Source organism: Cucurbita pepo, chromosome LG15 (genome assembly GCF_002806865.2).
Source record: "Cucurbita pepo subsp. pepo cultivar mu-cu-16 chromosome LG15, ASM280686v2, whole genome shotgun sequence".
NCBI lineage: Eukaryota > Viridiplantae > Streptophyta > Magnoliopsida > Cucurbitales > Cucurbitaceae > Cucurbita > Cucurbita pepo.
The window spans coordinates 1714739-1728222 of NC_036652.1; the positions used below are offsets into that span (position 1 = coordinate 1714739).

General features: G+C 33.2%; 1 protein-coding gene across 1 annotated transcript; it reads right to left on the minus strand.

Annotated features, from left to right (window-relative positions):
* Window positions 1-5932: 5932 nt before the first annotated feature.
* On the minus strand, window positions 5933-7522 carry LOC111811153. Its single transcript, XM_023697902.1, has 4 exons — window positions 7358-7522; window positions 7086-7283; window positions 6522-6737; window positions 5933-6443 (listed from the first exon to the last, which is right to left on the minus strand). Exons 1-4 carry the CDS (start codon window positions 7358-7360, stop codon window positions 6222-6224), a joined length of 639 nt encoding a protein of 212 aa, XP_023553670.1. The 5' UTR covers window positions 7361-7522; the 3' UTR covers window positions 5933-6221.
* Window positions 7523-13484: the final 5962 nt, after the last annotated feature.

Sequence of the window (13484 nt, forward strand, 5' to 3'; positions counted from 1 at the left end):
TTAAAGTTGATAGGTCAAAATAGAATCTAAGTCGGTCAAAAGTAGGCTATGTGGGATAGAAAAATGGGTTTAGACTACATGTAGGCTATCGAGCTTTGGACTTTGGCCCGGGAGAATACTTATGAGATCCCACATCGATTGGAGAGAGGGACGAATGTGAGCAAGAGGCGGGTTGTGAGATCCTATGTCGGTTGGAGAGGGGAACGAAGCATTTTCTATAAGGGTATGAAAACCTTTCACTTGCAGACGCGCGTTTTAAAAATCTTGAGATGAAACTCAAAAGGGAAAGCCGAAAGAGGACAATATTTGCTAGTGGTGGGCTTGGGTCGTTACAGTACTATATCAAGGTGACAGGATTCGAACCAATGACCTTTTATACCCAAAACAAATGTACTAACCAGGCTGTTGGTACCCCTCGTTTCACCTCCTAGAGTATATAGATTCACTCGATCGATGAACACTCGAACCGGGATGATTATTGGAGTAGCAAGGGAGAATATGTGGTGGGGTGTAAGAAGGAAAGTGATTTGTGAGTGTTAAAGCAAAGGAAGGAGTTTGTATTTGGGAGGGTCAAAAGTACTTTTTGACTAGAGGAAAAGGAGTTTAGACGAAGGTGGGGTTTGCTTAATTGCCCGACTTTGAATTTCTTCTTTTTAGCTAAACGAGCGAGAGGAGCGAAATTTGGCTAGCCACCCAATAAGATAACGCGTGCGTCCAATTCTCCTATGGCATCTCATCATTTTCGGTGTCGTTGTCCTTCTGGTTGTCGTGGCGGGCTTCATTGGAGCCTTTTGGTGCATCAGTTGGCTACTTCTTATTCACCTCGTGGCGATACGTCTTTTCATTGTGCTCCTCGCTTCCTTGGTGGGTTTTATTTACATGGTCACCATTAGAGGCTCGGCTACCTCGAGCCCAATCGGACTTATTTGGAGTACCATCTCGATGACTTCTTTCTACTTCTTAGGCACAGAGTTCAAAGTTCGTTCTAAGTAAGATCTAAAACCTTGAAGTGTAACCAAACATATTACCCAACAAATTACTAAGGGTCAACAATTCTAAAGATCAAATATTAGAATCTCGACTAGAGAACGAACAAACCCTAATTTCCCAAAAGTGGTAAACTGTTTGACAAATACAAGCAAGCCTAAACCCGAACCCAAGCCTATGTCTCATCATCATTATCAGAATTCTCGGACTTATCGGTGAGTTTTTGAGGTGTGAAAATGAATTGATTGACGTAGAAATTTGGGGTAAAGTTGGAGGACATGATTTGTAACGGCCCAAGGACATCGGACGCTATTTTGTTTAATTTCTTTGGTATTATTTTTAATTTCTTTGTTTAGTTTTTTTATATATAATATTATATTTTAATTAAAGTATAGAATAAGCTAACATGTAACTATTAATACATTTTATACTAGTCTATTATACAATACAATGGTTTATATTTTTGTTACTAGAAATATCGGTATTTAGTTGTCTTTAGTTTTATGATAATGTTGAACTATGTTAATATGTTACAATTTTCGCTCGTTTTTTTTATTTACTTATTATTATTATTATTATTTGTAAATAATTACATTGATTTGTATTTGTGTTGTGAACTTTTAATATATTTTATCTAAAATTACATCCAAATAATTATAAATGGCGATAAATAAAACTAAAAAAAAGAAGGTTGAGTTGGGTTGAATTGTGAAAAGTTTCGGGTTGGATTGGGTTACCAATCTAACCAGCCCAAACTTTCGGGTTGGGTCAAAAAATCTCCCAACCCGGACCATTTTCCAATATGTTTTGTTCTAACTCACATGCATTTTATGAAAATTTTCAAGAAGCCACTAACTTACTTAAAAAAACACGTTTAACTGTATAGTTCCTATAATTGATTCATTCATGTACTCAGTTATAAAAATGAAACAAGGGGATATTTGTTGGAGGATAAACAAACGTGTGTGTGGGGTTGGGCTCTATACAAATGGGCTGAAGTGTGAAAAAACGTGAAAATTTCTAGCCCGGGCCCAGCTTTGGCCCATTTGGCCCATTTTTGTGCTCCTCCCCTACATCTCTAAATTATAATAAATGAGAAGAAAATTTTTAAAGCCTACAATTACAATATGATAATAGAAATTATTATTATTATTTAACCAATTTTGATATAAATTAATTTAAAAGACTAAACTCAATAATTAAATAATCGAATATACAATAAAATCAAACCTAAAGAATTCGGGTCGTATAGGACAAGTTTGTGTTTGATCCCTAAATTTTAAAAAATTACATTTTAGTCCTTGAGATTTACCGTTAGTTGAATAATAAAAATATGATGTAACGTAATTAAGTTCTCATATTTTATTAATTTTAGATTGATTCTAGGTTAAAGTCGATTTTTTTACTCTCTCTCTTTCTATCTCGTTGCTCCTTCTCTTCAATTTTAACCTTGTGTCTGGACCTACGGACCAAGTAACAGTCTCAAGTAGACAATTTCTATGGAGACGTTGGACACCCAAAAGGTAACGGAAACGTGCAAAGGTTTCTTCGAGTCAGATGGGAGATTGGTCCTCGAGAGTGCAAAGACAGAAGGGAGTTAGTGCTAATTTCAACTATCCTTCCTCTCCATTTCTGCTGTACCTTTTCAGATTTGAATCTCCTTATAATCAATTCAAGCGTTTGCAAAAATAGTGAAAGGAACATGAACTTCAAAATAGAAACCCGTGTGCAAGGTCTAAAGTGATATTTTTTATAATTTATGGACCAAATAAAAATTTGCCTCAAATTGAGGGACTAAAAGAAAAAAAAAAAAAGAGGCAATGAATTTGGGAAATTTTGAGTTCTTCATAATTCCCAATTTATAGGATTTGACATATCGATCCAGTTGTTTATGGAAATTACCAAATTTCCCAACAATTTTGTGGAAATTGAATTAGTTGACCAATGGGCTTACACAAAATAATAATAAATGTACACGTGTCGTAATGTGTACCATTCGTACGTTTGAGATTCCAAAATTACCAAAAAGTATATATTTGTTTTAATTGCAAGTTAGTCCTTAATTTGAATGTTTATTTTTATTTGATCCATAAATTTGTTAAAATATCTTATAAATTAACTCTTTTTTTAAATTTTTAAAACAAGAATATGCATTTTTTAAATATAAAATTTAATTTAATTTATAAATTAATTAATTGAAATCTTAGGAATTTATTACATATTTTTTAAAGCTCATTAATTTAATTTATATAATTAGGATAAGTTCTGGTGACCTTCATTGGTCTAGAATGTCATCGTTGACTATTAATCCGCTACTTACAAATCCTACATCACCCAAAATCGAAGAAAGAAAGATAAACAAAAGGAAAGAAAAATGAGCATTTGGCTTCTGAACGCCACAGATGTGGGATTCCAATTAGAAAATGCTCGGTAAATTAACTTGACTCATTTTTTTCATAAGAATCTTTCCATTTTCGGGAGATAATTATTAAGAGCAGTAGTCTCACGTTAGCTAATTAAGAGGAAGATCATGAGTTTACAAGTAAGAAACATTATCTCCATTGGTACGAGACCTTTTAGGAAAACCAAAACTAAGGTCACGAGAGTTTATGCTCAAAGTGGATAATATGATACTACTGTGGAGGTCCGTGATTCCTAACACGGCCCAATTTGAATACGACGATTGGTAAAGATCGAATATTTACACTTTACGATCCTAGAAGAGATAGTTTAGTAGATAAGGTATCAATTATTATTTGATGGGTCATTGACTTTTTCGACCCTTCTCGACCTTTTATAAAAATAAAAAAAAAATTGATGCCAAGTATTCCCGTCTTGCTAAACTAACCATAAATGACACTTTCCACGTTATCTTGTTCCAAAATGAGACATTTATGTCTGTTAGCTTAACAAAGGGTTTTATGTACGTCACCCAAAATTAATAAAATAAAATTATATTAATTATGACAGCCCTTCTCCATCATATCTTCTTTCCTTTTTGGCTTTCTTTAACCCCAAATGGACCCTTTGATAATGATAAATATTGAATAAAAACTTCCCATTTTGTCCCATTAATCTTTCTCTAACCATTACTGTGTGTACGTGTGCTTAAATGTGACACCCGAGTATAGTGGAGGTAGACAAGTGAACCGACCTCATTCGTATGAGATCAGTCTGATAATAATAACGAAGAAATGCTTAAAAGAATTTTATATTGGGTAATTTCTCGAGGAATCTTCTTATGATGCATGTGGCTGAAGATAAAACATGTTGGAATGACTCATGGTTAAATGTTGGGATCATTAGATGTCAAATATGCGTTGCAAATCCTAATTTGAATCCGAAATGAGTTGTTATATTGAAAAAAATTTGATAATCCCGAAAGCCGATCAACCCAACCCAACCCGTACGTGTTGGGTTGGGTTAAGTTCATATAAACGAGAAATCTATGAATTGGTAGAATCGTGAATCTCTCGTCACAAAATAAAAAATTTTAAAATGTATTCTACATTTTTTTTTAATTCAGAGACCAAGTAACTTAACCATAGTTAGTTGTCTTAATTTCGTTAGAGTTGAAAGTGGAGTTGTTCTTAAACATCAACTTCATATTCATATTGTTTTTGTTCGTATTCATATATATATATGAATGAACGAGAGCAGGGAAGTGTAGGTGACCATATACAAGACCGACCAATAAAAATAGGGCATATAATGAGTTGGGATGTTGACCATTTCCGAACATAACCAAAGTTTTAGTAATCTCATGACATCATCGCTTACCAAATTCATTAAAAAAAAAAAAAAAATTTTAAAGGTGCGAAAACATTTCTGTATCAGACGCGTTTATAAATCTTAAAGAAAAACCCGAAAGGAAAAATCTATAGAAAAAAATATCTGTTAATGGTGGGTTTAGATTGTTACAAATGGTATTATAGACAGACATTGAGTAGTGTGTCAGTAAGGACGTTAAGCCTTAAGGAGGGGGTGGATGATGGGGTCCCATATGAGTTAGAAAGGGAAATAAAACATTCTTTATAAGGGTGTGAAAATATCTCCGTCAACAGCTCGACCACAATGACCTATTATAATTTTTTTTTAATTTTGAATTTTAAAATACGTTAAATTAATTTAAAAAAAAAAAAAAAAAGCATTCTCCACACGTGTAACTCACATACTGACACTCCCCGGAACATTCACCAAGTTCCTATACACTTCCACGACACGTGTCCTCTTTCTCTCCACTAAACTTCCCTCTTCCCTTCCAACTCAACTAATCCGCTTCGCCACGTGTTCCATGTCTCTCTCTCTTCCCCTTCATACGTGTCTGCTGACTACTCCCCAAAATTCTGCTTACGTCAAAATTTATTTTCCAATAAAATCCAACTCTTAAAATACGCTTAAATATTAAAATAAAAAAAATGTAGAACACGTGGTAAGTCACGTGTAAGGCAAGTGAATCCCCACGTTAAAGTCGTGAACCTCGGCACGTATTACGAGGACGCATGATTTCAGTCAAATATAAAATTTCTAATATCATTACCGTAAATTAAATAAATAAAAAATATTAATTTTACGGAGTTGACGTGTTGTCGCTGAATCACCACACACCGTTCCTGCTATTTCCACGTCACCCCACTATAATAAATTAAAAAGCCAACCGTTTATAAATCGAAACGTGGCATTTAAATGATAGAATAAAATAATATATTATTTACTTTTAATTAAATAAAATTAAAAAATATATATTATATATATAAAATAAAATACTCCTTTCTGCTTGTGGGTGGCTGACCTACTTTTTACAACCTCGGGAATCCAGTGGCTTACCTTTCCATCATCCTCTAATATCACGACACGTGTCCAGACACCCTCCCCACTGAACCGCCCGCCACCGGTCCTACCCCGGTCCGCCCCTTTATATGAAAATGAAAATAAAAATTAATAATTTACAAATTTTTTTATTTTTTATTTTTTATTTCATTCCTTGTATAAACATTCCTAAATTACAAACCAAGGAAGAAAAAAACAGTATTTACATCTATAACCCCAAAACTCACGTATAATTATACCATCTATACATTGTTTATTGCTCCCATGCCCACCATCTTTGCTGTATTTGCACATTTTCCCCATTCTTCCTGTTTGTTTCCTTTTCCACCCCTGTATTTACATGTTTTTATGTAATTCAAAATTAAAAATTTATATGAACAGAAAAAAGGCTTTTTTTTTTTTTTTCAATATTCGATTATGAGTCCACCCATTGGCGCTCTGTGTGGAATCCCTTTTCTTCGTTTGGCCGTTCTGTAACTAACCAAAGTTGGTGGTGGCGTTGATGGCGTGAAGCTCTGCAGCACCACTCTGTTCTTGTTTCTGCTGCTGCTGTACGACGAAGAATCCTCTGAATCTGATCCCATTGCCGGCCGTTTCTTCACGAATTTCTTCGATATTCCCACAATCTGGAAGAAACCCAGATATCAATTTCTCGAAATCAACGCTATCTCAACAACAAGGCATTGATATGAAACTAAGTTTACCTTGCAACCCAGAGAGCAGAATCGGAAAGAATCGAGAAGGCTGCGCTCGCAGACCTCACAGGTGTTCGTCACGCCTTTGCCTGGCCTTGGCTGTGGCCGTTCGTTCAAGAACACGACCCGCGCGCTGTTGATAATGTAGGTTTGAACGCCGGTAATGTCGAGAACTTTCTGAATCTCTGATACCCTTATGACATCGTGGTACGATGACCTCCTAATCTGCGCCAAAACAGAGCCAGAATCATAAAAACAGAGCAAACCCAGAAAACCCAGTTCGTAATCTAAATTGTAATGGGGTTATGATTGTTCTTGAAGGGGAAATCCCACAAGTTATTTCCCATAAAGCTAAATTTATAGTTTCTAAACGAACCTGAATGGCGTGATGATCTTTGTGATAAAACAGAGCCGGAATCATAAAACAGAGCAAACAGAGCAAACAGAGCAAACCCAGAAAACCCAGTTTTCGTAATCTAAATTAGAGGAGTAATGGGTTTGTTATGAGTGTTCTTGAGGGGAAATCGCACGAGTTCTTACCCAGAAAGCGAAATTTAGAGTTTCGAAACGAACCTGAATGGCGCGATGATCTTTGTGATAAGCGAGGCAGAGAGAACAGAGAGCGCCGTTCATACAATCCAAACAATACATATTACATTCACTCTTATGGGAATCGGCATGAAACTTGCATTGAACGAAGAAGCTTTCACGGAGCAAAGGTTTCAGCCATGGCGGCCATCGGTTATCTTCCTCCTCAAGAACTCCAGCGCCCTGTTTTAACAGAATCCGCCATTGAAATACAAAGAAACCCAGATTGAGAAAAGAACATAAACCCAAAATCATACCATGATTCTTCTGTTCTTGGGGTCGATTGAATGACGAAGAAGAACAGTGTTCGTGATTTTAGAGAATGGAAGGGAGAGAGGGAAGTGGTTCTTATCTGCGAAAAAAGTCCAAGCCGAAGCAAAAGGGGAAAGATGCGTTGGCCATAAGGAACTCTTCTCCTTCTTTCCTTTATAAATTTGCTTTCATTTTCTTCTTTGCTTTGGTCTTATCGCATATTTTTCTATTCCAACATTATTATTGTATTTTAATTTTTAATTAATTCGCCATTAACACGTATTTTCAACCATTCATTACTTTATTTCCCATCATTAATTACATACTTTGAATTTTCCATCTATTCACTCGAGTAAATTAGAGATATATCAATAAATTTAAACTATATTTAAATGGAAATGCTACCCGATCTAAGTTAATGAATGTTGGGGATGTCCCGATATTATGAATGACACGTGGGCCTGTTCTCGATGGTATAATTAAGTGAGTTACGATGAGCGACGACACCCTATGATTTGGGATTGCGTCAAGACATGTGGATCATGTTAATTGGAAACCAAGATGACATGATTAGATGCGGCATTGCGTTGAGAGAGGTAAGATCAAGCCGAATGACTTAGTTTATTAGAGGCAAGTCGGTCGTGTCGCATATGATTGAACATGCATGCCAAGCGGCTGTGTGGTCGAACAAGCTTACATTCCACACAAGTTGTGTTCAGTGGAGGAAGACAAACCTCGCCTAATGTCCGACAGAGCTAGTCTTCAGTGGAGGAAGACAAACCTCGCCTAATATCCGACAAAGCTAGTGTTCAGTGGAGGAAGACAAACCTAGCCTAATGTCCGACAAAGCTATGAAATCAGACGAAAATTAGGTATGGGGGTTGAGTTCTGTTAGGATAGGGAGCCTGATGGAAGATGGTTTGGGTTCTGTTGGGATATGGAGCCTGATGGAAGATATTTGGTAAAGATCTGATAGACATATATATATGGCAGATATTTGGTAAATGTCTGTATTCATCTTGGCTTTGTGTTCATCTTGACTGTTGTTGAGCGATTCTAAGCATTGGTATTAGAGTTAACAACTGGTATCAATCGTTCTTCTCGTTGTGAGTGTGTCAAGATCACTAAGCCACACAATTGGGTGTGTGCGTTGTTGAGCAATCCTAACAATTAGTATCAGAGCTAACAATTGGTATCAATCCTAACAAGTTCTTCTCAAGGTTTGTTGTGAGTGTGTCAAGATCACTACGCCGCACAATTGAAAAAGTACTATGGCTACCGTTCCTCTACTTGAATCAATTCTATATTAGGTAACCTTTTAAAAATTTTAGTAAACACAAAACATGGTGAAAAGACCTGTCAGCATTCACTTTTAGAAGCAACAAGTACATAACGATATTATGTCGTAGTAAATCGTAGACAATGGGTAAAATTGAATCGAAGGTAATGGTTGGAGTTTATAACACGACTTAAAACGGAGTGAATAATAATATAAAAAAAATGCTAGAAATATATTTACCAAAACCCTTATTTTCATGTCAAGTTAATTAAAAAAAAAAATCAAATATTTATTTTTGTTAGAATTATTTTCTCCCATATTTTATTGATTCAAAGTTGTGGTCTTGTTCAATATTAGGACTTTATTTTTGGAAGTATATATTTGTATTTATTCTTCCAAATAAAAAAAAAATATATATATATTAATTATTTTTTGGTCAAATAAGCAACCAACAATTTCATTTTCTTTTACTTTATAAAAGTCTCAATCCCATCCTCAACTAATGTTTAATTATGAATGGCAATTTAATTAGAGACATGTTTATACCCTAATTTAACAAGTTTTAGCTTTAATTTAACACTAAATTGACATTAAAATTGTCTTAATTCATAAAATTATTTGACTAGAAAATTCGATGATCAGAAAAATCCGATCAACCCAACCCATTATGAATCCGATCAACCCAACCCATTATGTACGATTTTGGTTACCCATTATGTACGATTTTGGTTAGATTCTGAACTTATTTAAACTGAGTTTGGTTAAAATAAATGAAAATTTTATGGATTGGTTGGTCATAGAAAACAAATTTATTGTTAATTTTAAAAAATATATTTTTAATTATGATACAATTATACATGTTAAATGAACACGACTCTCCACAATGGTATGATATTGTCTACTTTAAACATCAGCTTTCATGATTTAATTATAAATCCATGATCATTCCCTAAATTAGTCGATGTGGGACTTTCATCCAACAATACATATATATATATTAATTTTTTTTGTTATTTAATCTCCACCTAACTCTTAAAAATAATTTTTACCTATTTAAAAGTTAATATTTCAATATATAATATTTAAATTAAGTGGTAAATATTATTTTATAATCTAATATTGTACTTTTATTAAAAACAAAAATTTGAATAAATTATCGAACATCCCGCAACAAATCATCCCAAAAATGTATGATTAGGCTGGGTTGGGTTGAAAAACTTGGCAACCCGAATAATTAAGTTTAATCTATAAAAATGTATCAATCTGACCCAACTAAATCCACGAACATCTTTACAACTTGTTCCACTAATACAGTTGATTAAGTGAAATAATAATTTAAAGAAATATATATATATATATATATATATATATATATATATATATATATATATATATATATATTATTTATTTATTTATTTATTGTGCAAATCACAATTATTTGGATTAGGTCATAACTTTAAAATGGAATGAGAATAATCAACAAATTGACAAAAGCATTCCAACAAGTTTATTTTTTATTTTTTATTTTAATTCTACACAATAATATGATGTGTTTGGTAATTATTTAATTTTTTTTTTTGATTTTATCATATTTTCATTTGCCAAATTCTAAAAATAAAAATAAATGTTATTATTTCTTTTTCGATTTAATACAAAGAAATTAATAAATATATGAAGTATTTATAACCTTAATTAAAAAAAAAGTTTTTAAATCCGAATTTGAAGGACGCTAAGATGAAGGTAAAGGAACGTCAAGGTTGACCTCGTCCAATGTCTAACCATCAGAACAATAGAATGACTCTAACACACACTCCCAAAGCAATCTTACTCACGTCCGATTTTACAATGGCTCGAACTTAATACTAATTTAAACTTCGAAAATACGGGACCGAGCATCATACATTGACATATGGCATTGGCAGTTGAAAGAATTAGGCAACCCACATTGAATAACGACAGACAAACATTAGGAGTCAACTTCTTGAATGTTTTTGTCTTAAAAGACGTAGCCAAAATGTCTTAAAAGTTGGTACTTACTTGGTGCATTATTGTTAGATTTTGGACCATTTTTTTTTCTAAAGGATGAAATTAATATTTTTGAAATATTAAATATTAAATTTCATCAAATTAAGAGGAGTAAGTAACGTGACCATGTCATAAAAGATGTAAGAGAATGTCGAGACCTTGAAAATAATTTTAATTAATTAATTAATTATTATTATTTTATTACGAAAAGGACAAGATTTGAAAGGAGTGACAAAAGGGATTAAAAAAATAATATAAATTTGAATTATGACGACATTATTTGTCAACAATCATATACCACAACCAAAAAGAAAAGAAATTAAATAATTTTAATTAAAAAAACAATAATTACTTTGGTTACAAATTAATCAATGTCTTTAAATAGTTCTATTTTCATTACAAAAATAATTTTTTTTTATTATTTCAACCCATATTTTTCTAATGAGCTCTAGCTTTAAATTTACTGTAAATAAGTTCATAATATAATCGTGACATTATCCGCTACTTAAATTAGTCATTGTTCTCGATGACTTTCTTGAGAGCACAATCGCTCTACAGATTGTGACATCAGACATGACTAATAACGCTCGTGTGAACATGTTTTAACGTGTGGACTTTTCCTTGTCTTAGTCATTTAGGCTCGTCTGTAGATCTCAACTCCAATATGGCATTCTGTGTAAATAAGTCGTCCGGTTCGCTTTCTTTTTTTGAATCATTAAAAAAAAATAATAATTAAAGACTTAAAGTCTACCATTATTAATTTTAAATAACTTCTTGAAAATTCAAAAGATAAATATAAAATAATATTTTTTTAAAAAATGTTCATGATTAAATAATATTCAAACCTCAAAAGCGTTGTGGAAAATGAACTTTTTCTTTTGGTCCTATTAAAAAATGTAATGATTAATAATTATGTTCTCTTCATATAATAATTAAAGATATATAATTTAATTTTTATGTATTAAATTATGCTAATTGTGCGTGAAACGAGTTCATCTCTACAATGATCAAGCATGGTTCTTGCCTCCCTCCTTGGAGCTCGTCTATTCTTTGGGTGATCCCTTGCTCTCACGTTCGAGTGTTTGCGGGTAACTAACTGATTGTCTGTTCTCCGGTCCGTGTCCAGATTAATTAATTGTCTGTTCTTCGTTTACAGTGTTTGAAGGGAGAGGAAAGAAAAGATTCTCGACCGATAGCATCCGCCTTTATCGAGTGAAAGAAGGTTCAGGAGAGAAGTCGACTATGCAGCTACACATGACACGAGTTTTACGTATGTATGAAATCCTGCATTAGTTGAAGAGTGCAACAAAGTATTCTTTATATAAAAGTGTAGAAACTTCTCATAATAGACACATTTTAAAACCGTGAGGCAATGATCAATTTTTGTTAGTGGTGGACTTGAGTTGTTACAAATGGTATCAGAGTCAGACACTGAACGATGTGCTAGCGAGAACGTTGGATCTCCAAAAAGATTGATAGTAGACACGTTTTAAAATCGTAAGGATGACAGCGATCCATACTAGCGGCTGTTACAATATAATCAAACTAATTAATACATATAAAAATTATATGAGTGAGTAGACTTTGTGGCCACCAACGACAAAACAAGTTGACCCAATTTTGTTTGTCGCATATTATAATAATCATAAATAAATAAATAAAGTATATGTTTTTTTAAAAAAATTATTTTTCATTATCTTAATGAATGACTTATATTTGTATGGTTGATGGGTAATTGATTTGAGAGATATTTGCTAAAAATCACTAAAGCCATATCATTATCTTTGCCCAATCCATGTCTAGATAATGTTTTTTTGGTCTTCTAATTTCTTCATTTATATATTTTATTTATTTATTTATTTATTTATTCCCAAAAGGATAAGGATACCTATATTCCATCTTTTCTTATAATTATTCAACTAAATTATTAGCCTAAATTATTTCAATTAAATATATCTCCAAACTATAATTGTCCTTCAAAATAAATAGACTTATTTTGAATTATAATCTCTCGATAATATATCAATTTAAACATAGTTCGGTAGATAAAGTATCAAAGGACAACTAGAAGATAGAGATGCAAATGTAGAGTGGTTAATAAGGGTCAGGAGTAGAACAACGAGCTAAGAGAGATGGGTGTATCGGCCTCGAAACTTAACGCCCGTCTGGATGTTTAGGTTAGGTATAAAATATGTCCCAACTTGACTTAACCCAATTCACGAACTTAAAATATGTCCCAACTCGACTTAACCCAATTCACGAACATCCCTAATAAAAAACATTTAATCAAAATAATCCGTATTAAATAATAAATTTAATCTAATCCAAGATATTTAGATGGAGCTAGTTTAGATTGTTCGGGTAGGTTGAACGATAAAAAATCTGCCAATCAAATTGAGATTGGGCCTTGATGAAAGCCCAATTACAATTTTGGGCATGTAGAAAACGAAACCCAGCATTGATTGAGAATGGGCCTTGATGAAAGCCCAATTATAATTTTGGGCTTGTAGAAAACAAAACCCAGCTTGATTGAGAATGGGCCTTGATGAAAGCCCAATTATAATTTTGGGCTTGTAGAAAACGAAACCCAGCATTGATTGAGAATGGGCCTTGAGGAAAGCCCAATTATAAGTTTGGGCTTGTAGAAAATGAAACCCAGGATTGATTGAGAATGGGCCTTGATGAAAGCTCAATTTAAGTTTGGGCTTATAGAAAACGAGACCCAGTATTGATTGATAATGGGCCTGAATAAAACCCAATTATAATTTTGGGCTTGTAGAAAACCAAACCCAGCATTTTTTGAGAATGGGCCTTGATGAAAGCCCAAT